Source organism: Diceros bicornis, chromosome 37, assembly GCF_020826845.1.
Source record: "Diceros bicornis minor isolate mBicDic1 chromosome 37, mDicBic1.mat.cur, whole genome shotgun sequence".
In the NCBI taxonomy this organism is placed as follows: Eukaryota; Metazoa; Chordata; class Mammalia; order Perissodactyla; family Rhinocerotidae; genus Diceros; species Diceros bicornis.
The window spans coordinates 21,818,039-21,845,975 of NC_080776.1; the positions used below are offsets into that span (position 1 = coordinate 21,818,039).

General features: G+C 48.8%; 1 protein-coding gene across 1 annotated transcript in view; it reads left to right on the forward strand.

Annotated features, from left to right (window-relative positions):
• The first annotated feature begins 474 nt into the window (after nucleotides 1–474).
• The window catches only part of MROH2A (maestro heat like repeat family member 2A), a 53,143-nt gene continuing 25,680 nt past the window's right edge, over nucleotides 475–27,937 (forward strand). Inside the window, exons 1-19 of the mRNA XM_058533257.1 lie at nucleotides 475–550; nucleotides 1,396–1,491; nucleotides 1,722–1,903; nucleotides 4,932–5,063; nucleotides 5,298–5,460; nucleotides 6,802–6,900; nucleotides 7,565–7,716; nucleotides 8,270–8,413; nucleotides 9,519–9,611; nucleotides 9,874–9,952; nucleotides 10,055–10,168; nucleotides 12,501–12,577; nucleotides 13,484–13,603; nucleotides 13,931–14,041; nucleotides 15,873–16,020; nucleotides 17,094–17,134; nucleotides 17,727–17,868; nucleotides 18,101–18,153; nucleotides 18,586–18,693. Of these exons, the coding sequence (XP_058389240.1) occupies nucleotides 475–550; nucleotides 1,396–1,491; nucleotides 1,722–1,903; nucleotides 4,932–5,063; nucleotides 5,298–5,460; nucleotides 6,802–6,900; nucleotides 7,565–7,716; nucleotides 8,270–8,413; nucleotides 9,519–9,611; nucleotides 9,874–9,952; nucleotides 10,055–10,168; nucleotides 12,501–12,577; nucleotides 13,484–13,603; nucleotides 13,931–14,041; nucleotides 15,873–16,020; nucleotides 17,094–17,134; nucleotides 17,727–17,868; nucleotides 18,101–18,153; nucleotides 18,586–18,693 (2,130 nt within the window). The remainder of the gene's footprint in view (nucleotides 551–1,395; nucleotides 1,492–1,721; nucleotides 1,904–4,931; nucleotides 5,064–5,297; nucleotides 5,461–6,801; nucleotides 6,901–7,564; nucleotides 7,717–8,269; nucleotides 8,414–9,518; nucleotides 9,612–9,873; nucleotides 9,953–10,054; nucleotides 10,169–12,500; nucleotides 12,578–13,483; nucleotides 13,604–13,930; nucleotides 14,042–15,872; nucleotides 16,021–17,093; nucleotides 17,135–17,726; nucleotides 17,869–18,100; nucleotides 18,154–18,585; nucleotides 18,694–27,937) is intronic.

The following is a 27,937-nucleotide window of genomic DNA, read 5'->3' on the forward strand; positions in this document are numbered from 1 at the left end:
GTTCTTCACCTTCTAAATATTCTGCCAGTGGGAACCCCCTTCCCCAGCAAGCCGTCCAGTCCTTGGGGAGCAGTCCTCTTCCCAGGACCCCTCTGTCACCCTCACCTCTCCCGCTGCCCTGATCACACCTTCCCACCCTGGGCTCCTATGACCCCATCCCCAGGGGACTCTGGCATGAATCATCCCCCTTCCACCTTTTCCCTTTCCCAAATAGGCCACACATGTGGGTAACAGAAATGTTTAATGACAACATAATGTGGGGTTTTTATCGCAGGGCCCTGCACGCTCCTCAAAGCCCTCAGTTGATAAAGACTCAGGGAGGCAGTTGGATCTCAAAGTTCCAAGGGTCTGGGGCCTAACAGTGATGATTCTAACCAACCCTGCCCACCCTGCCTGGAGATCTGAGTTACGACTGAGGAGCCCAACTGTCTCACTTCTTGACAACCCATCCTACTGTTGTCCACATTACCATTGATGTGTATTAGGCAAAGAACGGAGATTTTTCTTGTGGTGTATTTTGGTTCCATCCAGGAGAGGACTCTGAGAAAAGGTCAGTATTTGGGTCCCGGAGTAGATCTTTAAAGGATTTCCAGGAGGGAAAGAGCACAGCTTGGTGCAGGGCCCCAGGATGGTGAAGGTTTGAGGATGAGGAGTCTGAGACAGAAGGAGAAAGGATCTGGGCACTTTTAATCCTCCATCTTGACATTAGTGTTTGCCAACCCTTAAGAAGCTGCTGTTGTTGAGAGAGCCCCTTGAGAGGAGCGATGAGAGCTGCTGAGGTGGATTTCTTATTCATCATTAATTTTCAGTGTCCAGAAAAGAGGGAGGGAGGGTCCTTCTTAAGCAAGTGTATTAGTTATCTATTGCTGTGTAACAAATCCCCATAAACTTAGTGCTTAGAACAACACTCATTTATTATCTTACAGTTTCCATGGGTCAAGAGTCTGGGCACAGCTTAGGGGGGTGCTTTGCTTGGGGTCTCACAGGCTTCACTCAAGGTGCTGGCTAGCTGCATCTTTTCTGGAGCTCAGTCCTCTTCCAAGCTCACGTGGTTGTTGGCAGAATTCAGCTCCTTGTGGTTGCAGGACTGAGGCCCTCAGTTGTACGTCACGCGGCCCCCACCATGGGCAGTTTATGTCCTGGCTGCTTACTTTTCAAGGTCAGCAGAAGCATCTCTCTCCAGTCTGCCAAGATGGAGTCTTATATGACATGTGATCATAGGGGTGGCTTCCCATCACCTTTGCCATATTCTGTTGGTTAGAATTTGGGTCTAACCAAGTCACAGGTTCTGTCCACATTCCAGGGGAGGGGATTATGCAGGATGTGACTCTTTGGGGGTCTTCTTAGTGTATGTCAACACACCAACTATTTGAAAAATCTTGTTGATCCCAAAAGAGCTTGAGGAAGAGATGGCAGAAGCAGCAATAGACTCAAATGAGGACGTGTCAGAGGAAACAGAGGACCTGGAACCTCTGGAGCTAGATGACGGTGGTAAGAAAGTCACCTCCATCCCTGCATTCATGCCCCATCTCAGCCACTAACTCCTTGAGGACAAGTCCCAGCTGCATCTCATTTTTTCCATCTGTCCAGTGGATAGGATGGTCCCTGCCCAATCATGCCACGGGTGCAGCTAGGGCTGTGCGGGTGTCAGGGAGGCCAGGCACAAGGGACACCTCCTGTAATGGTCATCTCAGCACTACACCTGTGCCACCTTGTCTCAGGTACATTCCAGCAAGTCACAAACCTCCTCAACATCATGGACAGCGAGTCAGCAAAGATGGACACTGCTGGGGCAGGTCCTGACATGCGGAAGACGCTGGCCTCGGTGATAATCACGGAGAAGGCCACCACCGAGCCCTCTGTGGTGATGAACGCTCTCATCCGCTGCCTGAAAGTGCCAAAGGTAGGGCCTCCTCACCTTCAGCTGCTCCTCGGAGCCCAGCCACCCACGGCTGTTTGCATATCCCTCCACCACTCAGCACACATTAATGACTGTTGCAGGCGTGGGGCTTGGTACTGGGGTGCAGAGCTGGGCAGGACTGGGAGGTTCTTATTCTTTGAGGACCTCCTGGGGCCTGGGGCTTTTACAAGTTTTAAAATCTCCCCTGTATTCTGACCCACTGGGTGTGGGAGCCATCGTCCCAGAGCACGTGAGTTACAAAGATGTTGAGCAGGAGGGAAGCAGGTGGACATGGGACAGCAAAGACACACCAGAGCCAGGGAGCAGGGATGCTTTGCCAGCGAGAAGACTGTTTAGCTGGGGTAGGGGACTAGCATAGAGGATGTTGAAGTGAGTGATGTAAAGTGTAACTGGAGATCGTGGTGGGCCTTATATGACAGGGTAGAGTTGGGACCAGAGCATCAGAATCCCCTGGAGGGCTTGTTAAGGCCCAGATTGCTGGGACCCATCCTGAGAGTTTTGGACTCAGCAGGTCTGGGTAGGGCCTGAGAATCTGAATTTCTAACAAGTTTCCAGGTGCTGCTGCAGCTGTTTGGTCTGGAGACCACACTTTGAGAACTGCTGGATTTTAGACCATCCTTTAGGCTCTGAGGGTGGGCAGCACAGGAGTTCTTTACAGGAGTTCTTTACAGAGGGATGTGTGGTAGCCATGAGAAAGGTGTGCTGGAGTCAGGGAGCATAGGCAAAGGGTTTTCATAACAGACCTTTAAAATGTAGGTTTTATTACTATTCAGGAGTGGTGAGGCCAACAGCTCAGCAGATGATTACCCTTGAAAAGATAGTTGGTTACTCACAGATCCCAAGAGGTGGGCAGGGGCAGGCCATGCCCTGCAGGGCCACATGTGGAAGCACCAGGGTTGGGCGGGAGGCAGAAGGAGAGAGGTGAAAACATGGGCAAGAGTCTTTATTGTGGCCTCTGCAGGGGAGGATCAGGCAAGGAAGGGTGAGCAGGCTTAGGATTGGTGAGTCTGAATAATTTCAGTGGTCTCTGGGGCATAGAGGCTGTGCCTGGTTGTCTGGTACTTGGCCTGGGGTGATTAGGACAGGTGGAGAGTGGTCCAGAGTGTGAACGCCTGATGGAGGAGGTGTTTGGGGTGTGGGCTCTGAGTTGGTTGGTTTGCATTTGACAAGCTTGCTCGTGGGTGAGTTGTTTGCTATCGCTAGCAATTGGCTAAACCTGGACAGTCTCTCCATGGTCAGGGCAGCCCCAAGATGTCAAGGCATCAGGAAATATGGAAAATTAAAAAACATGATTAATACCCAGGCTGTAATTGGTGATCAGTGGCAATAAACAAGCAATCAGCAAACAGGTGTATTTTGAAAATTAATGTGTCAAAGACTTTAGTTGTTCGTTAATTAGTGAAGGAACGAGTAAGATCTTAAATCTGTTAAATCTGTAAAATCTGTTAAAATCAGAATTTCACTTATAGAGATTTATATTCCTTACCAGACAAAATTCATTTGCATTGCCATGAACAAGAATCATTTTCATTGCTATGGAGGAAACATTTGCATTGTTATCAGTTTCCTACCACTTAACTTCTATGCCTGTGGAGCTGTAACATAGCCTAGACAATCACAGGTGAGCAAAGACATGCGTTCCTACAGGCCCAATAGTCCCAGAGCAGCTGCCAGACGGCACCAAGCTCTCCTCCAGAAGGCCACACAATATCTGTTTTTTTGCTGGTTTCCAGATCTAAGACAATTTTTGTCTTGTGATCATAAATATTCTCCAAAGATTCATCTCGATCACGGAAAAGGCTGGTCTTATTTTAATTTGCCTGGCTGTCTATATAGGTGCAGCAAGAGTCTTAATTAAGCATACAGGCCTCTTTGAGTTTGCTGTGAAACTCTAGAGCGTGCATTCTCAATGGGAGGCATACTGTCTGGAAGAAGGTAGAATTGGTGTTTTTTTTGGGGGGGTGGCGAAGAAAATCTTACTTTTTAATGTGTAAAGCACAGATGTATACAGCACATAAACAGATATGTATTTGTGGTATTAAGGTTTCATGGCAGGGGGGCCGATATTTAGGAAAAAAATATCTAAGAAGTCTTCTTAGGGAGCAAAAAAAAAAATTGTTGAGAAACACTGATCTCGAGCCATGCAGTACTGAGCAGCTAAGGCCACACAGTTCTCTTCCGTCCAGGAGCCTTCATGAGGAGTCTCTGACTGGAGTTTACAAGCCTCTATTACTTGCTATACCAAGACCAGGAAAGCAAGGCCAAGACTCTCTGTACCCGATTTCACTACAAGCACGTGCAAATTTGGGTGAATTCCTCTCTTCCTGAGGTCCCCAAATTTGCTAAGGTCTTGACTGCTGGGAATTGACTTTCTTACCACCTGAGGGAGGAAGCCATTTTCCCAGAGGTCTTTTCAGGCAACAGCTCACGTATAAAGTCAACCCTCATTCCTTAAGACTGCCTTGGCAAACCCAATAAATGAGTCATTCTCAAATACCACTCTTCAGGCGTGATCTGGGTTGCCCAATCTATTTGTTCAATTCTATCCTAAACCAGTTCATTTAAAATGGTAAAAAGGGCTATATAGGAATCAAAACTAAGAGGCGCATTTCCTGGTCTCAAATGCTCCCTCACTAGGGCAAAGGGCAGGGCCGACCTGCCTTCTTGGACTTTCGAGAGGGCCACCACCATGTTTGTGGAGGACCTTGTGTGCTGGCCACTTGACACTTGCCTTCCTGAGTTGCCAGACTGAAAACAGGGAAGAGAGAACAGATTTGCAGGCCACACTGACAGGGCCAGTTGGTTGAGGTGGATGGAAGGAGGGGAAGGGGGAAGTGTTGGAGATGGAAGAGTGGGGGTCTGAGGCTTGGGCATCCGCCAGATGGGGTACATAGGAGGAGGACCAGCGGGAAGAAGAAGATAGGGGACTGTGTGCTTGGGCAGGGTTGGGTCTGTCCCATGCCCCACTGTCCAGTCCAGGATCTTCCCACCTGCCACACTTGTTTCCCAGATTTCCACTCAGCGCAAAGTCAACATTTACAACATCCTCCAGGAGATCATCCAGCAGGAGGGCGAGCTGGAGGAGCAGTGCGTCCAGAGGCTGGTCGCCATCGCCTCCAGGGAGATGAGGGAGATCTTGGAGGTAGTAGAGCCCTGGGCTCTATCAGTGCCCCACTCCCTGCCATCCCAGGGGCTGGGCCACTGGTAGGCATGGCCTGAGATGCCCAAGGCCCTTGTCCAGTTGCTTCATGGGGCAAGGATGGGCTGAGCGAGCCCAAGGGAGCCCAATGGGGCTGGAGTGGGCCTGGGGCAGAAGGGCTTTTGTGAAGGCCCAGCTGATGGTGACACCACATATCCCTCTCCTGTCTCCCTACAGATGGAGGGCTACATGAGGGCAGAGGTCGCCAGTGACACCCTGGTGGCTTTGTCCCGAAACCACTTCAGCTTGGTCATGTATGAGCTGCAGCATCACCTCAAGCCCCTCAACCTCACCGACGAGTTTGTCATCATCACTCTGGCGAAGCTGGCCAACGGCAACGGTGGGGTTCCACGGTCCTCAGCCCCAGTGTGGCCCCTCAGGCCGGCCTGGGGCTCCCTCCTGCTCTCCGCCTCTCTCTGTCTCTGTCCCTGTCTCAGCCGCTGCCCCTTTCCATTTCTCTCTTTTCTTATCTTTCTCTTTCTTCTTTTCGTCTCTTGTGTGTCTCTCTAAGTTGTTAAGACTCTCTCTCTCTGTTTCCACCTTTCATTTCTGTCTCTTTATTCCTTAGTCATTCCTTGTCCTCCAAATCTCTCTCTCCTCTCTCCCTCTCTGGCTCCATTCTTCTCTGTCTTCTCATCTTCCTTTCTCTCTTTCTTTCCTTTCTCTCTCCCTCACTCTCCTGTCATTGCACAGACATGCACTGAGCTCCTGCTCCATGCAGGCATTTTGGGGGGTGCTGGCCCACGTCAGTGAGTGAAACATGCCCAGTCCCTGTCCTCATAAAGGACCATAAACAAGTAAATAAGAAAATCAGTGATCATAATACGAGATGGCAGGTATGAAGAGAACAGCCAGGTGGCTGTTTGAAATCAGGATGAGGGGAGGGGACGTCATCTCTGTGGGAACCTCATTGAGGTGTGACCTGGAGGATGAGATGATGATATCTGTGTGAAGAACAGGATGGGGGAGAACATCCTGTACTAACATAACATCATGTACAAAGGCCCTGAGGCAGGAAAAAGCTTGGTTTCTCTGAAGAGCTGAGAGGTCACTGTGGCTGGAGTTAGACGGCTGGAGTTAGGGTGATGGTGTGAAATAAGGTCGGAGAGTTACAGGGCCTGGTGGGTACTAGAAAGCTATTGAGGGATTTTAGGCTTCAGAATTGCCTGATGAAACTTAGCTTCCAGAAGACCATTCTATCTGTGTGTGGATGGAGAAGGGATGGGAGATGTGTAAATGGGAGGTGATGGTGGTCAGGCTGGGACACGTTTGGTGAGCAGTGGGCAGGCGTGACATATAGATGGGGACACCTAAAGGAATCAGACCTCTATCTGCGGGGTCTGGATGTGCTCTGAGCGCCCACACTCTGAGTCTCCTCTCTCTCCCACTTCCTGCCTCTCCTGCTCTTCCCTGTGGCTCTGTCTCTGCTCCTCCTCATCCTTCCGTCCCCCGACCTCCCTTCTTTCCTGTCTTCCTTTCCTCTTCACCCACGTCTACCTCACTCTTTTTACCTCGCACTGACTTCCACACTATTTCCTGTGGCCCCAGACGGCGCAAAGGGATTCCCTGGCTCTGCACTGTGGGGAGCTGGAGGTGTGGGCGGTCGGGTTGTCCTCTCCGCCTTCTCCCTGCTGAGTCCCACCCCACCCCGCCTCCCTGCAACTCCTCCCCCACCCCACAGTGTTCGAGTTCATGCCATACATGGGCATCACCCTGGCCACCATATTCACCATGCTGAGACTCGCCAACGAAGCCAAGATCCGCCAGGTGATCTGCGGCGGTACGTGTCCCTCTTGGGCCTGCAGGTCTGGCCCGGTCAGGGTGCTGGAGGGGGAAGTGGGGTAAACAGGCAGAGGGGTCGTTGAACAAGAGGTGGGTTGCTCGTATATTCCCAAACATTTCCTCAATCTCCTACTTTGTGTGGCCTCTGATTGTCTCTTTGAACCATGGTGGAGGCTTTTAGGAGATCGGGGCTCAGAGGGGAGAAGCTGTCACTGTGACTTAGTTTAGCTTGCTCTGTAGTTAAGCGTTTCGGGAGAAGACTGGAGAAGGGTGATGGTATTCACAGGAGAGAGACCAGGGAAAATATCTCCATGTTGGGCCTGACTTGGGCAGGTCTTCGATGCTATTTACATCGGCTTGGCTTGCCCCAGTTCTGATTACTTAATGTTTTTGGCCCCCAAATCCCTGATACTTGACAAAAATAGGGCAAATATGTTTACCATTCTCTGCATTGGAATCCCCAGGATGTGAGTAAGGAGTCATATTCCAGCCCCCACCCTTGACCCTTGCATGTGAATCTCAAAGGATGGGGCCTGGACACAGCTGTGTGCTTGACGCCCCTTTGGAAGCGTGTGAGCTCTCCGGCCTGGACGCCGTGGCCCGGGAAGGCTTCGTCCTGCTCCTGCCCCTCTGGTGCTCACTGCATCCCCCCATGCCCGTAGCCATGGAGACCTTCTGTGAGACCGTGCAGTTTTACCTGAGGCATCTGGAGGACAGCGTGTACCCTGTGATGACTGAGGACCAGTTTGCTATGAAGCTGTTCCCACTATATCGCTATTTTGTGACTGTGTGGCTGAGGAACCACAACCCGGAGGTGAGACACAACCTTCTCAGGGGGGGCCCGTGGTCCCCCCAGGTCACGGCTCCCCAGCCTGTGGGGCTGGGAGGGCTGGAAGACCACTGGGTCCAGCCTCATTCCCAGAGCCCCAGAGAGACGGTGAGCTGACCAATGGCAGAGCCGGGAGCTGGTGATGCCGAACTGCATGGCCTGGGGCCTCAGGAGGCTGGCTTGATAAAGCCCCGGGAGTTGCTAGACGAGGGTCGATGTCACCTGCATGCTGGGATCTCTGCACACGGTTTACCTACGGCAGCTATTCCCACTCCAACTCTATGCTGTAGGACTGTTTTACAAACGAGGAAACTGAGGCACAGAGGGGTTAAGTACCTGCCCTAGTTGCCTAAACGACAAAGCTGGGACTCGCTGGGGCAGTCTGGCCTCACCGCTCACCTGCGGGGCCTCAGGCGAGGCCTCGACCCCTTCCAGGGGCCACTCTGTCATGGGTCCTCGATTCCGCGGGCGGGGCTGACATCTCTGGGCCTTGCCAGGGGGCCTGGGCCGAGGAGTATGAGGCACTCTCCCGTGGTAGGTGAAGCTGGGGGTCATCAAGGCCCTGAAGCCCATGCTGAACCTCCTCCTGCCCAACGACGACCTGCGGGAGCAGGTGTACGACTACATTCCCCTGCTGCTGGCGGAGTACCAGGGCAGCCTGGAGGCCCTCTTTGTCACCCAGGTGAGGGCCAGGCGGGCAAAGGCCGGGCGTCCCAGGGGCTGTCATCCGGGGGAGGGTGCGGGTGTCAGATATTATGACATCCGACAGCAGACCCAACACCCGCGCCCTACAAGGGGCCATGGGGCTTGGCGCTTGTGGGGTTTGTAGGAAACAAATGCTGCTGTTCCAGGTGGAAGGGATGAGATCCCAGAGTCTTGGAGGCCACAGTGAGGTCGTGGCCTTTGTGTCAGTTTCCTAGCGCTGCTATAACAAAGAACCATGAGGTGGGTGGCTTAAAACAACGGAAATTTATTCTCTCATGGTCTGGAGGCCAGATGTCCAAAATCAAGGTGCTGGCAGGGCTGTGCTCCTTCTGAGGGCTCTAGGGAAGAATTGTTTCTCACCTCTTCCACCTTCTGGTGGCCCCACGTGTTGCTAGGCTTGTGGCAGCATCCTTCCAATCTCCCCTCCATCTTCAAACGGCCGTCTTCTCCGTGTCTCTCTCTGTGTCCTCTCCTCTTCTTATAAGGACACCAGTCACCGGGTTTAAGGCCCACCCTGAACCCAGGATGACCTCGTCTCAAGGTCCTTAACTAATTACACCTGCAAAGACTCTATTTCCAAATACGGTCACATTCGGAGGTTTCAGGTGGACACAAATTTTGAGGGGACACCATTCAACCCATGACAGCTTTTAACCTGTGGGAGATGGAGCCATTGCAGTGTTCTGAGTGGAGGCGTGACCTGGGCTGATGTCTATTACAAAGGGTCCCTCATCTGCAGACGAAGCGTGGCCCTCAGCTGTAAAAGCTAGGAGCAGAAATGGACGTGACGGACTTAGGGAAGCCTCTATAGATCGTTCTGGCTAAAGAATGGGATTTACCTCCAGGTATATAGGAGAGAAAGGTGAAAAAAGCCTTGAATGCCATGCTCGGTCGCCCAGCACAGTGCTTCCCAAGCTTTATTGTGCACAGGAGTTGCTTGGGAGCTGGTTGAAACACAGTGGGTTTCAGCAGGCCTGGGATGCTGATGCCTCTGGTCAATGGACCACGCCGAGCAGCAAGGGTCTAGAGTTTGACTCCAAGTTGGTAGAAGGTCATCTGTTACCATCTGCCCATCCTTTCAGGTCTTGAGGCAGATCCTGGAAGTGTCAGTCATCACCAACACCCCCATCCCCCAGATGCAGCTACACACCATTTTCACCGAACTTCACGTCCAGGTGAGGCTGGCGAGCTTGGCTGTGTGTGGCGTTCTCAGGGCGGTTCAGCGGGAACTGGATTGCAGGAGATAGTGTGGCTGACCAGGGCGTAGAGTAAGGTGGTGGTGGAGCCCCCCTCACTCATGTGCCTCCTGCATCCCGCTGGGGTGCGAGGCCGTGGTGCCCACGTGGCCCCGGCACAGACAGGCTGGGCTGCCCCTGCGCCTGCGTCCCCCGTCCCGGCTGTGATCTCATCTGCCCCCGCTGCACGCCCCCTCCCCAGGTGTGCGCCAAGGCCCCCGCCCAGCAGCAGTACAGCAGCCAGAACCTGGTGGAGATCGTGCACTGCTTCATAGCCCTCGGTGAGGCCCCCTCAAGGCCGCTGTGAGTCTGGGGAGTCCTGGCCCCTCTGAGCACAGCTTCTGCGGCTCAGTAGGCGTGACAAAGTGGTCCTCCCCTTGCAGCCCGCTCCTACCCCAAGGAGCTGATGAAGTTCTTCCTCAGCCAGATGGAGATGAGCAAGGAGGCCATCCGCGTGGGGACCCTGACCCTGATTAGGGCCGTGGTGAGCGCAGATGGTGAGCAAGGGCGTGAAGGCGGGGTGGGGGTCAGGGGAGGTGGGTCTGACTCGTGTCTGGACCTCCATCATTTCCTCTTTTATAGACTCTACTGGGTGGGCCAAGGAGCCACGGCTCTCGGCTGTTTCACATTTTCTATCCTTAAACCTAATCTGCCCTGTGACCCACCCTCCCCACCCCAACCCTCTCCTTAGACTCTGAGTCCCAGCTTCCGCCTGAGTCTGAATTTCAAACTGTTAAGCTGAATCCTAGTCCTAAGCCCCCAAGCTAAATCGAAGGCTGAATACAAAGCCTGGTTAGATCATATAGGTACAGCCCTGAAGCCCCATTGACCCAATGCCCAACCTTAGTCTAAACCCCTCGTTCTAAGTCCCTAAGCTCAAACTCTAAACCTGGCCTGGATATCAAAAGAGAACTTCTGTCCCCAACCAGGGCACTAGCTCAGACATCCCCGTTGCGCGAATTTGAACCAGGCGCCCTCCACTGGCAGCGTGGCCCTGTGGTACATGACTTGAGAAGCGCATGGGCCACTCCTGTTTAGCCCTTCAACTGGGGGCCCTTGTGCAGTGCACAAACTGGACAACTATATATGAAGGACCTTCTGCTGACAGTAAGCTCCTCTCTTAAAAAACGCAAATTTAAGAAACAATGAGACCCTTTTTAACCTCTCTGATGGGCAGAGATGATAAAGTTAATAACTAGAGGTGGCCTAGCCATTTGTTTGTAAAAGGCCAGACAGTAAAAATATCTTTGTCTTTGCAGGCCATGCAGTCTCTATGAAAATTACTCAACTCTACCATCGTAGAGCAAAAGCAGTCGTAGACTGCAGAGCGTGGCTGTGTTCCAATAAAACTTTATTTACAAAAACAGGCTTTGGGCTGGATTTAGCCTTCAGGCTATGCTTTTGCAAATGCTGGTCTAGACTAACAAGAAACCAGCCTCTCATACTTCATTGACAGGGGTGTAAATTGCAAAACCATCTGGGTGCTCAGTTGGATAGGAACCAAAACTGGAGCTCCACAATCCAACTTTTCGTCAATTGTCTGAAGGAAATAATTTCCCAAAGGAAATTGGACAAAGATGTTCGTTGTGACATTGTGCAAAGCATTAGAACCAACCTAAATGCTTTTCTATAGGGAATTCGTGGAATAAATGATAGTATATGCACATAACGGAATACTATACGACCAGTAAGGGTGTAGTCAATCTACACATTTCATGGCAAAGCTGCCCTCTACATATTAATGATACAGTATGGGACACTATATATTTCACGACTTTGGTTATGTGAAGGAAATCTATATGCATGAATGGGTTTATAAGGACACACTCAAACTGTTCAGAGTGTTTATCTTTTATTTTAATTTTGCAGTGAACACATACATTTTTATAATCAGAATAAAAGGTTTCCATTTTGGAGATCAAAACTCTGAATTGGAACATTCTCCCTTAGTGTCTGATTATCTGCCACCCTCCACCCCATCCTCATTTCCTTTTCTTCCTCCTCCAGCGTTGACTTCTAGTAGCATCTAGCCTTGAGCGTAGCATCAGCCTGAGCGCCTAACTCTAATTCCGTCCATACTGGATCTCTCCAGAACCTTCTCACGGTGGCTCTTTTTCACCTCCCTTAATCTTCCTCCTTCTTTAGTTGGGTGTGTTGTCATCAGTTCTACAACTAGCAAACATGTAGCACTACTTGTGTGCCAGGCTCTGTGTTAGCTCGTTACTGCTCACAGCAGCCTGTGAGGGAGGTGCTGTTATTATCCACATTTTACAGGTAAGGAAACTGAGGTACAGAGGGGCTAAGTAATTCACCAGAGGTCACACGGCTGGGATGTGGCGGAGCTGGGATTTGAACCCAGGCAGCATGGCGCCAGAGCCCAGGCTCTCCACAGCTGTGCTTTGCAGCCTCTGTGTGCCCACTGTGTGCCCAGCGCTGTGTGCCCAGCTGAGGGGATTGAAGAGCTCTTAGGAGGTCACCCTATGCTCAAGGAGAGTCCACTATGTTCAAAAGAGACACACACAAAGCCGAGGCCTAGGGAGGAGGCATAAAAACACCACCACTCCAGGGCTGGGTGGGCCCAGGTGGGGTGGGCCAGGTGGGGCAGATGGTGAGAGGACAGGGAGGTGGCCAGAAGGCTTCTGAGGGAAGTGCCCCGAACTGTGGTGGCCAGGTGGAGGCTCCCAGGAGGCGTGACGCAGACGAGCCACCTGATGCCCGGCTCCCCGTGGAAGGTGGCTGGCGGGCCTGCCCGGGGAAGGCGTGCTCCCTGCATCTCCTCCGAGGCCAGCCCTGAGGGGGTGGCCCTCCAGGCCGGTTTTCCTCTTTCAGAGCCCAGAATGAACATCAGGACCATCTACCTGGCTATCCGGGTGGTCAAGAACACCCTCTCCGACACTAGGTCCAAGGTAACAGGGCAGAGGCTGGGAAGGGGTGGCCCGGGGCTCTCTGTGCGCAAGCAAGGGGAAGTCTGGTGGGCAGCCTTTGCTCCTCTCCAGTTCTGTGGATGGAGGCCCCAGCTGGCCTCCTCAGGTCAGATCCTTTGATGGAAAACCTAGCTTCCTAGCCAGTACTGACAGGGGCTAGGGGAGAGGGAGGCCATAGAAGCTGTGGATCCGCTGTCACCAAGGCCCTGGAGTGTTCCAGTGAAGGGTCTCAGATATCACCCTGGACCAAGGACGGTCCAAGCGAATCCAGCTTCGGCCAAAGGTGCTTGGCTTCCCAAGGGTGTGGTAAGGTCTTTATCCCGTTTGAAAAAGGCACTTGATGAAGACACCGTCCACCCTCCAGATAGAGGCTAAAAGCCCCAGTCCAGCCTCCACTGCAGCCACGGCCACCTTGGAGTGGAGCTTTGGTTCCAGCTGTGGGCCCTGGTGGCTGTTGCAAGTCCCTCTGGGGAGGGATGGTCCTGGATGGTGAGGGTCTATGCCAGCGGGGAGGGAACAGGGGGATTTGGGCTGGAGGTTTAGGCGGAGCTGTTCTCTATACATGGAGGCTGCAAGGGAAGAGAGAACAGGCCTGATCTGGGCTGCCCCCACATAGTGAGGCTCAGGGAGCCCAGGATAAGAGTCAGGTTGTCCCCACCTGGGACGCCTGTGTAGAAGGGAGTGGTCTCCATGTCTCTGAATGGGACCCCCTGGATGAGGCAGGGGTGGTAGACAGAGTGGGCAGTAGCCAGGTGGCCCCTAAAGCCCCTTCCATCCCAGAGCACTCCCAATTCCTCTCTCGTGTCACAGGATTGGGTGTTAGATGCCGAAACTCCCATCCCAGAGCCCACCCCAACCCCTGGCATGTCTGCCGCCCTGTGCCCCCAGGTGAGGATGGCTATTCTCCGCATCATCGGCCAGTTAGCTCTGTCTGGCTACCAGGACAGGATCAAAGGCTGGGGCCTGAAGTACGTGTCCGTGCAGCTGACCCTGTCCACCTACAAACTGGTGAGTGGTCCTGACGTGCAGGTCACGGAGTAGCTGGACTTTGTGGAGATGATGTCCAAAGCATTGGGGAAAGAGCGATGCTCAGTGCTTGGACCTGCAGCATATGCAGCCACGGCACAAGTGCGCAGACCCACAAGGAGCTGCAGGTAAGGATGTGCAGCCACACAGACAGGAACCTAGAAAATGCAGCCGGGCATGCACAGCTCTGAACATTCCCGAGACCCAGCATCTGGGCATGGAGCCTCGTGGGGGCGAGGAGACCTCACTCAAGACCACGGCAAGCCCCTGCCAGCCCACACACAGGGACCCCTTGGTTCTGTCTTCCAGACAAATCACCGAGAGGGCTTTTATCAGAGGGACCTGGAGGAGAAGATGGTCCACAAGGTCACCATGGACACCGTGAAGATCATCACCTCTTCTGTCAGCGGGATGACCAACGTGAGTGAGCCCCACCTGCCCGCCCACCGGGCCCGCGCACTGGAGCTGGCGGCGCCTGTCTGTGCTGCACGAGGCGGGGGGGCTGGGGGCATTGTACATACCCAGAATTCCGCATTGTTGCTTCTCCCGTTTCCGCTGCCTGGGGTGCCTGGGGGCCTTGATCTTCCAACTGCCTGAGCTCGCGTCCTTCAAGATCCAATTCCAGGCCAGGCCCTTGATGGGAACTTGTGCCCCCAGATGCTAGGGCAGTGCCTGGCACACAGTAGGTCTCAACACGTATCAGTTGAATTCTCGCCTGAAATGTATCCATTACCTTAAAGCACCTTCAGTCTAGGTGTGCGTGTGTGCATGTGTGTGCACGTGTGTGTACAAAGAAATGATTTTAGTGGTTGAATTCCACAAATGTTCAGTGAGTCCTACTATGTGAAAGATGAGGGCACACACTGGGAGGGCTCAGTATGACCCCAAGGAGTTCATAGGCTTTAGGGGAAACCAATTTGTCAGCTTTTAATTGCAATACAATGTGACATAACAATAAGACAGGAAAAATTTACCATGAGACCACAAGGAGGGAATCATTGTCCGTTAAGTGAGGCCATGGGCTAGATGCTCCCTGTCCAGTGGCAGCTTATCTTAATTATAGAAATAACGAGAATGGTAATAACAGCTACAATCCATTGAGCATCTACATAGAGCAGGTGCCATATGCAGAATCGCATCCAATTATCCCAACAACGTTATGAGGTAGGGTCTCTGATTATTACCCTGTTTTTGTAGATGGGGAAACCAAGGCTCAGAGGGACTCATTAATTCGTCCAGGCTTCAAAGCTGGTGAACAGTGAGCCAGGATTAAAACACTCTTTCTAGTTCATCATGCTGCCTCCCAGGAGGAACCCAGGAGCTGGGGATTCTAGTCCTGGCAGCTAGAACAGGCCAAGAGACTGCTCTTGTTAGTTGGTAGCACAGGAGTCTCATCCCAAGCTCCTAGGGCAGTGGGGTGAGGCTGAGGGGGGCGATGATTAGCTGGGGGTGTTCACTGACCATCCAAAGGGAGGGGGTATGGCAGAGTGAAGTTGGAGGGCAAGAGACACAGCTCCAAGAATGTGTCAGTCAGCGTTCTCCAGAGAAACAGAGCCAGTAGGAGATAGATATAGTCTATTTACTTCAAGGAAGTGGCTTCTGCAGCTGTGGGAGCTGGCTAGTCTGAAATCTGTAGGGCAGGCCCGTAGGCTGGAAACTCAGGTAGGAGCTGATGCTGCAGTCTTGAGGCAAAGTATCTTCTTGCTCTTTGCCCTCAAGATCCTTGAACTGATTGGATGAAGTCCACTCACATTATCGGGGATAATCTCCTTTATGGATCATGGGCTTTTATCACATTTACAAAGTACCTTCCCAGCCACGCCTAGAGTAGTGTTTGATCGAATAACTGGGTACTCTGGCCTAGCCAAGTTGACACGTGACACTGACCCTCACAGTTGGCAAGCACAGCTGGGTCGTCTTCCCAGTGTGTACCTACATCTACATGATTTGGGGTCAGAGGGAGGGTGCTGGTCAAAGAGGATGGGATGGGTGTGGGGTTGGTGTGAGGCCAGCAGGGATGGGGGGTTGAGCACCCAGGACTAGCTGATGCCCTCAGCCACAGCAGGGCAGGTGTCACTTAGCCCTGACAAAGACTGGGGTTGGCAGCAGAGCGAGTCAGGGCTGAGGCTGTCAGGGGGGCGGAGCTCGGTTCTGGAGAAGTAAGGGTGAAGCCGACACTGTGGGGAGCCTGACCCATCTCCTTGCACGGCCACGGGATGCCCCAGCTAATCCCGCCCCCTTCTTCCCCCAGGAGTTTTGGGTGAGGCTCCTGTGCTACATCATGGAGACGGATTACACGGAGGCCTTGACCCCCATCTGCATCAGCCTCACAAACCTGGCGGAACGCCAGCTCCACACCAAGGATGCGGAGGCCGACGCGGCCAGCAAGAGCCGGCACGGTGGGCAGCATCCGTGCGCCGGCTGGTGGGAGTGGGCAGGTGGGACGCTCTGGGTCCCGGAATGTTTCGCTTCTCCAGGAAGCGTCCTGGAATCCAAACAGCTGGGCCAAAGGCCCTCCCTTGCCGTGTCTGAGGAGGTATCAAAATTGTGCCAACTTCCTGTGGCAACTCACTCCTCATGTCCCCACCCCCGTGCCCCCTCGGCCCAGACCCTACCCTGTGGAGGTCCTGGCTCGGACTCTCTCGGGGTGTGACCTTTCTGGGCCTCTGTGAGCCAGCTGGAGGAATTATAGATGTCCCATCTGAGTCCTCTGTAAACCACCCCACCGTGGTCCCCCCAGATTGAGCACGGTTAACATCGGATTCTCAAAAAAGTGACTAGGCCCCCTTATGTACAGGGTGACGCTGCTGTTCCAAGGGGCTGTTCTTATGGGCCTGGGGCTTTCCTGGATCGGTGGCTGGCCATGGACGTGATTTGGGAGCCCGTTAGGACCCCGGGAGGGCAAAGGGCCCAAGCCTGCTCTGATCATCCAGCTAGGCCATCCCCTGAGGTCTTGCTCATGCCCCCACTCCCCAACTCTGGGGGAGCCCCAACTCCCTCTCCTGGGCCCCCCCACCTACACCTTCTCAGCAGGCCTGGCCCTTCTTCGCCCATTGGTCCAAGTCCTGTGAGTTTCGTTTTCATAGGCTCACAGCCTCCCAAAGCCTACGAGGGTGGGATTGGGAGGGGGAGGTGGGTATCTAATTACTGTTGGCTCAACAGAAGCCAAGTTCACAGTAGGAGACAAACACTCTCATGGCAGGTCCTGGTGTCCACTACCAAGTGGGCATATCCTGAAAACAGAATATTCTAAGCCCCAGCCCATAGCACGATTCTCCCCTCTTCCTAGGATAAGCCAAGTAAAACGATATTCTTTATAAAAAATCCCTTGTGCTGACCCATTCTCCATTCTGGGGGCAGTGGGATGGTATTGGGTGCACCTTCCAGGGTAAAGCGTCTCTCAGGAGCACTGGGAGTGCTTCCTGGTACAGGCCAGGCACTTCAGCAAGGGTCGCATCTCCTTCTTCCTCAGTGGACCTGCCTGCTCCCCAGAAGCTGCTGGCTCGTCTCCTGGTGAGTGGCTCACCCTCGCTGTGTCCTGGCCTGGCTGAGGCCATGTCCTGTGCGCCTCTCCCTTGAGCTCCTAATTCCCAGAGCCCTTAGAGGGAAGACAGAGCTGGACGCTTGGCAGGACAGAGCTTTCCATGTCCCTGTCTTCCCTCTTGGGTAGATGTGGCAGGGGCAGTGTGTTCAGACACTGGAGGACCTGGCAAGGACCTTCTCCTATATTCCTCCGCTTGGCCTTTGAGCACCCCCAAAGCATCCCCAGACCCCACCAATGGCCTGCATTCCCCCAGGAGTGGGCTCAGTCCTGCACTCACGTCTCCTCCTCCTTTGTTGACCATGGATGCTAATCCGTGCTCTGAGGAAACTCGGGATGGAGAGGGAGCCGACGATCTTGCCCCTTATCTCCTTTCCTCTCTGCAGCGTCCTCTGCAGGGATGCTCTCTGACCCCAGAGGTCCCTGGAGCTCTGTTTGAAAACCACCCATCTTGTCCAACTCTCCCCTTTACAAGTATGGACAATAGGCCCCAAGTGAGGAAGTGAGGTGTCTGGGGCTGTCCAGCCCAGTGCAGGGCCCCACTGGAGCCTTGGTGCCCTCCAGGTGCTGATGTCATCCCCCTACAAGGGGGAGGGCCGTGGGATAGCCATGCTCAACCTCCTGAGGACCCTGAGCCAGAGCATCGCGCCCTCCATGGCCAACACGTGGGAGCTAGAGATCCCGCTGCTGGTCAAGTACCTGGAAGGTGATGTGCCAACCCCCCTCTCAGTGTACAGGCTGGGGTACTAATCACATGGCCTGAACAACAGGAGCCATGGCTCGAGGTGGACCAGCACGGCCTGTTTTGGTCCTTGGGAAGGTGGGGAGGGAAATGCCGTGTGAGCCCATCCATGCAGGACCTCACAGGCCAGGCTAAGGAGGCTGACCCAGAGGAGAGCAGCAGAAGAAAGTAGCATATGCGACCCTTCCTTCTGCAGAACATACTGAGTTTACTTGGAATCAGAAGACCTGGGAGGACAAGCTAATTCAGGTAAAGAGGTGATCCAGCCTGCTGAGGTTAGGATGGGGAGAAAGGGAGGGATGGCTGGGAGGGCGCCTGGTGGGGATGGCACTTGGGGAGTTCAGGATCCCATCAAGGACATGTTCTCCTTCTGTCACAGTAGACCTGGGGAGTACCAGGCATGTCCACAGCTATACATATCTATCAGCAGGGGAGAACAGAGGGCCTTCCACTCTGGGAAACCAAGTGCCCAGGAAAGCAACACAGGGGTGACACTCCTCCTGTCAGCCCCCAAGGCAGAGTTGTTCCTCAGACCCCCAGGCTCATAGAATGTTAGCACTGGATTGGGGCTTTATGGGTCAAGTGATCTGGAGATTGAGGAAGGGGGCTGGAGAGGTTGGGTTACTACTCAAGGTAACTCCCTCCTGGAGCACCACCCACTGATGTCTTCTGCCTCCTCAGTTTCTGAGAAACTCCCTCAAGAAGACTCGGGGTTCCAACTGGAGCCTTCGTCTGAGCAAAGAGCTGAACAACCAAATTGAGAGCTTTGACAGCCCCTCCCTGGAGAAGGTTTGTCCCCACAAAGGCAGGACAGCTCAGACAGGGAGGGGACTCCAGGGATGGTGGAGTGGAGTCATGCTGTGTGTGAGACCAGCTGCACCCCTGGCTGTCTACAGGGACGCAGGAGGAGAGGAGGGTGCTCTAGACCAGTGGTGTTCAGTTTCTTGTTTTGTTTTGTTTTTCCTTAAGAAACTGCTCTGTTAAGGCTGGAGATGTTTCCTCCATCCACCAGCTTCCCCATCCTTCTCACTTCACTCTCCACCTGAAGTGGTCTCATAGCAGAGTCCAACAGGCAAGGACTGAGCTGTCTGAACAGGTTTTGGTAAATAGGGAAAAGAGTGAAGATGACACTGAACCACAGGAGGCTGAAGGGGTCACTGGGTTCTAGCCCAGCAGTGAAAAAGATAAGGCCTGGATGGGGTCGGGGGAGAATGAGCAAGCTGGGGTTTGGAGCTGGACTCCCAACTGTCCCCATCCCCACCCAACAGATTGCTGGATATAGTTTCTTACACCTGACTCATCCAGATACTGGCCCATGCCCACACGTGTATATTTCACTGTAAAAAGATCTTTACAAAACTATAAATATTGTTGAAAGAAATCAGAGAAGGTCTCAAGCAATGGAAAGCAGCCCATGTTCGTGGATTGGAAGACGATATAGGTAAGATGGCAACACTCCTCAAATTTATCTGTAGATTCAACATGACCACTGTCATAATCCTAGCTGGCCTTTTTGTGTGTGTGCGTGCAAAGATTAATAAGCTGATCCTAAAATTCATATGGAAATGCAAGGGGCCCAGAATAGCCCCTTTATAATTATGATTAAAAAAAGAACAAAGTTGGAGGACTCAAACTCTGCAATTTCAAGACTTCTTACACACAACTGCAGTAAATAAGACAGTATGGTACCGGTGTAAGGATAGATATATTCATCAATGAAATAGAATTGAAAGTCCAGAAATAAACCTCACATTTACTGTCAATTGATTTTTGACAAAGGCACCAAGACAATTCAATGGGGAAAGAATAGCCTTCAACAAATGGTGCTGGGGCAACTGGGCATCCACCCCCTGCAAAAGAATGAAGTGGGACCCCCTCCTCACACCATACTCAAAAGTTAACTCAAAATGGATCATAGATCTAAATATAAAAGCTAAAACTATAAAACTCTTAGAAGAAAACATAGGCATAAATCTTTGTGACCTTGGCTTGGGCAAAGACTTCTTAGATATGACACCAAAAGCATAAGTGATGAAAGAAAAAATAGATAAATTAGACATCATCAAAACTAAAATCTCTTATGCTGAAAATACTACCGTCAAGAAAGTGAAGGAGGAGAGAAGTCAAGATGGCGGCATAGGCAGACTCTGAACTCACTTCCTCCCATGGACACAGCCAATTTACAACTACTCTTTGAAAAATTACCCCTGAGAGAGAACTGAAAACTGAATGAGAGGAACCTCTGCAACAAATGACAATCCTAATTGAGGTGGAAGAGGCAGAAACTCCCTTCTGGAGAGAAAAAATGCCACCTTCACAAGCCGCAGTGCTTCCCGGCCACCCAGGAGCAATCCAAAAGTACGCAGCCTTCCCTGGAGGAGTGGGGTCCCTCAGCCCGGGACCGCTGTCTCAACAGGCATTGTTTGGGCCCAGCACAACTGAGAAGAGTGGCATAATATCTGACTTTGCTTGCTACTAACACCATTGGGGAGTACCCCCAGAAAAACTGGTTCACAAAGACACTAAAGCCGGCTCTTAAAGGGTCCATGCACAAATTCACCCATTTCAGAAAGCAACCTAAAATCACCAGAAAGAAAGGTGCACAGTCCTTTGGTGAAAAGAGACTAACCTAATAGGATCTGAGTGCATCTCAGTGAGAGGTGAGACCTCTCCAGGGACTGGAGCATTGGCGACGGCCATTGTTGTGACCTGGTGTGGGCATGCTGACACAGACACTGGCAGACACCACTGGAGTTCTCCCTGGGGCCTGCTAGCCCAGGGTCTGCCCCACCTACTAGAGCACCAATTTAATCCAGCTCAGCCAGGGCAGGCAACCTACCCTAGGGGCTGGTTCCGCCCAACAACATGCCATTGGGCAACTTGTGGACCTGCTAAGTGAACCGCCTGGATTCTCTGCAGCCTGGTGAGTGGGTCCACCTCTGTGGAACAGGGTATGTGCAAGGAGCGGGTGGAGAGTGTGGGGCGGTGGTGGAGTGTGTGGGGCTCCCACCTGGGAGAGACTGGGTCCATTTCAGGAGGTTGGGGCACACGCACAGGGCAAGACTGTGTTGACTATGTGTGTGGACCTGTGGGTGGTGGGGCTTGTCAGCTGCAGAAGACTTGTGCTTCTCAAACAGCCACATAGGGGATTGACCTTACCTTCCAAAGCCTGGAATAATTGGGTGGTCCTGTGCCTGAGGCCACCCCCGCCCAGCTGCAATCCTCAGAGAGCTGACAAGAGACTTAAAGGCTTATAGCAATTGTAAGCCCCTGAACCTAACAACCAGCCATGCTGGAGGCCTACTCACTTAATAGAAATACTGCAACAGGAATGTGCTATTAGACCTTGCAGCCAACTGTGCTGGGGCTCCCCACACCTGATAAAGAGACTGAAGGGCCCACAACAACTACAAGCAGCTGAGCATTACAACAGCTGGCGAGGGGGACAACTCAGCCTCCCTGGGCACCTATGGGAAGAGCAACTCCACCACAACAGAAGGACACATGGAGCCCACACAGGGGTCACTCTTGGAACATTCAGAACTGAGGGATGCCAGGCCTCATAGGCATCACTTATATAAGGTCACCTCTCCAAGAGCAGGAGATTTAGCTGACCTACTTAATACATAGACACAAGCACAGGGAAAGAGGCAAAATGAGGAGGCAAAGGAATACATCCCAAGTAAGGGAACAGAACAAAACCCCAGAAAAGGAACTAAGTGAAACAGAAATGAGCAACCTACCCAACAAAGAGTTCAAACAAAGAGTGTTAAGGATGTTCACTGATCTTGGGAGAAGAATGGATGAATTCAGTGAGAACGTCAACAAAGAAATGGAAGACATAAAAAAGAACAAATTAGAAATGAAGAATACGATACTGGAAATGAAAAATTCACTAAAGGGACTCAAAAGCAGAGTAAAGGATACAGAAGAATGGATCTGCGAGCTGGATGAAAGACTAGAAGAAATCATCCAAGCTGAACAGATAAAAGAAAAAAGCATTTAAAAGAGTGAGGACAGTCTAATGGACCTCTCGGATAACATCAAGTGCACTAACATCCATGTTATATGTGTCCCAGAAGGAGAAGAGAGAGACAAGGGGCAGAGAATCTATTTGAAGAAATAATAGCTGAAAACTTCCCTAACCTAAGGAAGGAAACAGACATCCATGTACAGGAAGCACACAGAGCACCAAACAAGATAAACCCAAAGAGGGCCATGCCAAGACACATCATAATCAAAATGTCCAGAATTAAAGATAAAGAGAGAATCCTAAAAGCTGCAAGAGAAAGACAAGTTACATACAAAGGAAACCCCATAAGGCTATCAGTCGACTTCTCAGCAGAAACCTCGCAGGCTAGAAGAGAGTGGCACAATATATTTAAAGTGCTAAATGGAAAAAACCTACAGTCAAGAATACTCTACCCGGCAAGGTTATCATTCAAAATGGAAGGAGAGATAAAAAGTTTTCCAGACAAGCAAAAATTAAAGGAGCTTGTCACCAAGAAACCAGTACTACAAGGAATGCTAAAGGGACTGATTTAAGGGGAAAAGAGAAGACCACAAATAGGAAAAATTATCTATTTCCATGATAAGAGGGTAATGGATACAAACACACAAAAAAGAGGTTAGATATGATATCAAAAACATAAACTATGAGAGGAGGGGAGTTAAAGAGTAGAGCTTTCAGATAGAGTCAAACTAAAGAGACCATCCACTTAATATAGATTGCTTTATACCTAGGTTACTATATATGAACCCCATGGTAATGACAAACCAGAAACCTATAATAAATACATGAAAAAACTAAGAGAAAGGAACTCAAACATAATAGTAAAGAAAGCCATCAAACCACGAGGGAAGAGAGAAAGAAAAGAAGGAAGGAACAGAGAAGAACTCCTAAAACATTGAGAAAAAAAGTTAAAAAATGGCAGTAAGTACATACTTATCAATAGCTACTTTAAATATCAATAGACTAAATGCTCCAATTAAAAGGCATAGGGTGGCTGATTGGATAAAAAAACAAGACCCATATATATACTGCATACAAGAGGCACAATTCAGACCTAAAGACACTCACAAACTGAAAGTGAAGGGATGGAAAAAGATACTCCACGCAAATGACAGTGAAAAGAAAGCTGGAGTAGCAATACTCATATCGGACAAAATAGACCTTAAAACAAAAACAGTAACAAGGGAACAATCCAACAAGAGGATATAACACTTGTAAATATCTATGCACCCAATGTATGTAAAGTATGTAAAGCAATTATTAACAGACATAAAAGGAGAAATAGACAGTAACACAATAATAGTAGGGGACTTTAACACTCCACTTACACCAATGGATAGATCTTCCAAACAGAAGATCAATAAGGAAACATTGGCCTTAAATGCCACTCTAGAACAGATGGACTCAGTAGAAATATACAGAACATTCCATCCAAAAACCAAAGAATACACATTCTTTTCAAATGCACATGGAACATTCTCCAGGATTGATCACATATTAGGACACAAAACAAGTCTCCATAAATTTTAGAAGATTGAAATAATACCAAGCATCTTTTCTGACCACAACAGTATGCAACTAGAAATCAACTATAGGAAGAAAGTCAGAAAAGCCACAAGTATGTGGAGATTAAACAATACGCTACCGAAAAATGATTGGGTCAACGAAGAAATCAAAGAAGATATCAAAAAACACCTGGAGACAAATGAAAATGAAAATACGACATGCCAGAATTTATGGGATATAGCAAAAGCGGTTCTAAGAGGGAAGTTTATAGCAATACAGGCCTATCTCAACAAACAAGAAAAATCTCAAATAAACATTCTAACAATGCACCTAAAGGAACTGGAAAATGAAGAACAAAGTCCAAAATCAGTAGAAGAAGGGAAACAATAAAAATCAGAGCAGAAATAAATGAAATAGAGACTAAAAAAAATAGAAAAAATTAATAAAACTAAGAGCTAGTTGACAAACCTTTAGCTAGACTCACCAAGAAAAAAAGAGAGAAGGTTCAAACAAGTAAACTCAGAAATGAAAGAGGAGAAATTACAACGGACACCTCAGAAATACAAAAGATCATAAGAGAATACTATGAAAAGCTATATGCCAACAAATTGGACAATCTGGAAGAAATGGATAAATTCTTAGAATCATACAACCTTCCAAAACTGAATCAAGAAGAAATAGAGAATTTGAATAGACCAATCATCAGTAAGGAGATCAAAACAGTAATCAAAAACCTCCCCCAAAATACAAGTCCAGGACCAGATGGCTTCCCTGGTGAATTCTACCAAACATTCAAAGAAGACTTAATACCTATCCTTCTCAAACTCTTCCAGAAAATTGAAGAGGAGGAGAAGCTCCCTAACTCATTCTATGAAGCCAACATTACCCTGATACCAAAACCAGACAAGGACGATGCAAAAAAAAGAAAATTACAGGCCACTATCACTGATGAACATCCATGCAAAAATCCTTAACAAAATACTAGCAAATCACATACAACAATACATTAAAAAGATTATACACCATGATCAGGTGGGATTTATTCCAGGTATGCAGGGATGGTTCAACATTCACAAATCAATCAACGTAATACACCACATTAATAAAATGAAGAATAAAAATCACATGATCATCTCAATAGATGCGGAGAAAGCATTTGACAAGATACAGTGTCCATTTATGATAAAAACCCTGAATAAAATGGGTAGAGAAGGAAAGTACCTCAACATAATAAAGGCCATATGTGACAAACCCACAGCTAATATCATCCTCAATGGTGAAAAACTGAAAGCTATCCCTCTAAGAACAGGAACCAGACAAGGATGCCCACTCTCACCACTCCTATTTAACATAGTACTGGAAGTCCTAGCCAGAGCAATCAGGCAAGAGAAAGAAATAAAAGGGATCCAAATTGAAAAGGAAGAAGTTAAACTGTCACTATTTGCAGATGACATGATTTTATATACAGGAAACCCTAAAGAATCCACCAAAAAACTTTTAGAAATAATAAATGAATACCGTAAAGTTGCAGGATACAAAATCAACATATAAAAATCAGTTTCATTTCTATACACTAACAACGAAGTAGCAGAAAGACAAATTAAGAATACAATCCCCCATTTACAAGTGCAACAAAAAAACTAAAATACCTAGGAATAAACTTAACCAAAGAGGTGAAAGATCTGCATACTGAAAACTATAAAACATTGCTGAAAGAAACTGAAGAAGACACAAAGAAATGGAAAGATATTCTGTGCTCTTGGATTGGAAGAATTAACATAGTTAAGATGTCCATGCTTCCTAAAGCAATCTATAGATTCCATGCAATCCCTATCAAAGTTCCAGCAACATTTTTCACAGAAATAGAACAAAGAATCCTAACATTTGTATGGAACAAGAAAAGACCCTGAATATCCAAAGGAATCCTGAGAAAAAAGAACAAAGCTGAAGGTATCACACTCTCTGATTTCAAAATATGCTGCAAAGTTATAGCAACCAAAACAGCATAGTACTGGCACAAAAACAGACATGCAGATCAGTGGAATAGAATCGAAAGCCCAGAAATAAACCCACACATCTATGGACAGCTGATCCTTGACAAAGGAGTCAAGAGCATACAATGGAGAAAGGAAAGTCTCTTCAACAAACGGTGTTGGGAAAACTGGACAGCCTCATGCAAAAAAATGAAAATAGACCATTACCTTATACCATACACAAAAATTAACTCAAAATGGATTAAAGACTTGAAGCTAAGACCTGAAATCATGAAACTTCTAGAAGAAAACATAGGCAGTACACTCTTCGACATCAGTCTTAGCAACCTATTTTCAAGCACCATGTCTGACCAGGCAAGAGAAACAACAGAAAAAATAAACAAATGGGACTACATCAAACTAAAAAGCTTCTACACAGCAAAGAAAACCATCAACAAAACGAAAAGACAACCTAACAACTGGGAGAAGATATTTGCAAACCATACATCTGATAAGGGGCTAATCTCCAAAATATATAAAGAACTCATACATCTCAACAACAAAAAGCTAACAACCCAATTAAAAAATGAACAAAAGACCTGAACAGACAATTCTCCGAAGAAGATATACAGATGGCCAACAGGCACATGAAAAGATGTTCAACATCATTGACTATCAGGGAAATGAAAATCAAAACTACAATGAGATAGCACATCATGCCCATCAGAATGGCTATGATTAACAAGACAGGAAACAACATGTGCTGGAGAGGATGTGGAGAGAAGGGAACTCCCATACACTGCTGGTGGGAGTGCAAACTGGTGTAGGCACTATGGAGAACAGTACAGAGAATCCTCAAAAAATTAAGGATAGAACTATCATCCGATCCAGCTATTCCACTGCTGGGTATTTATCCAAAGAAAGTGAAAACACTGATGCGTAAAGATACATCCACCCCTGTGTTCATTACAGCATTATTCACAACAGCCAAGACTTGGAAGCAACCTAAGGCCCATCAAGGGAAGAATGGATGAAGAAGATGTGGTATATATACACAATGGAATACTACTCAGCCATAAGAAACGATGAAATCCAGCCATTTGTGACAACATGGAGAGACATTGAGGGTATTATGAAAAGTGATATAAGTCAGAGGGAGAAGGTCAAATACCATATGATCTCACTCATTAAGTAGTAGATAAAAACAACGATAAACAAACACATAGAGACAGAGATTGCATTGGTGGTTAGGTTACCAGAAGGGAAGAGGGGAGGGAGGAGGGCGAAAGGGATAATTAGGCACATGTGTGTGGTGATGGATTGTAATTAGTATTTGGGTGGTGAACATGAGAACATGATGTAATTTATGCAGAAATAGAAGTATAATGATGTACACCTGAAATTTATACAATGTTATAAACCAATGTTACAGCAATAAAAAGAAAAAAAGAAAGTGAAAAGACAACCCACAGAATGAGAGAAAATATTTGCAAATCAAGTCCCTGATAAAGGATTTGTATGTAGAATATATAAAGAACTCTTACAACTCAATAATAAAAAGACAAATAAGCCGGTTAAAAAATGGGCAAAGGATCTGAATAGGTATTTCTTCAAAGAAGATACACAAATGGCGAGTAAGTACGTGAAAAAATATTCAAGATCATTACTGTTAGGGAAATGCAAATCGAAACCACAATGGGATACTACTCCACCCCCACTAGGATGGCTGTAATCAAAAAGACAGATGAAAACAAGCATCTGTTTTGTGGAGAAATTTGAACATTTATACATTGCTGGTGTAAATGTAAAATGGTGCAGTGGCTTTGAAAATAAGTTTGACATTTCCTTAAAATTTTAAATATAGATTTACCATATGACCCAGCAACTCCACTCCTAGGTATATACACAGGAGAAATGGAAACATACATCCACACAAAAACCTGTACATAAATCTTCATAGCAATATTATTCATATAGCCAAAAAGTGGAAATAACCCAAATGTCCATCAACGGATGAATGGATAGACAAAATGTGGTACATCCACACACTGGAATATTATTCAGCCACAAAAAGGAATGAGGTACTGATACATGGTACAAAAAGATGACCTTTGGAAACATTAGGCTAAGTGAAAGAAGCCAGATGCAAAGGAACACAAAGGACCATATATTATATGATTGTATTTATTTTAAATGTCCAGAATAGGCAAATCCATAGAGACAGAAAGTAGATTGGTGGTTCCCCAGGCTGGGGAGAATGTGGAATGACTGCCAATGCATATGGAGTTTCTTCTTGAGATGATGAAAATGTTCTAATCTTAGGTTGTGATGATGGTTGCACAACTCTGAGTACACCATTGAGTTTGTAAACTTTAAATGGATTAATTTTATGGCATGTGAATTATATCTCAATAAAGATGTTTAAAGAAAAGGTTTTTACAGGTGTCAACTAAAATTGCATTTGTTCAATATGTGTGTGTGTGTGTGTATATATATATACACCCTTCCTGGGTGAAATTGCAAAGTATATCTCATAGATGAC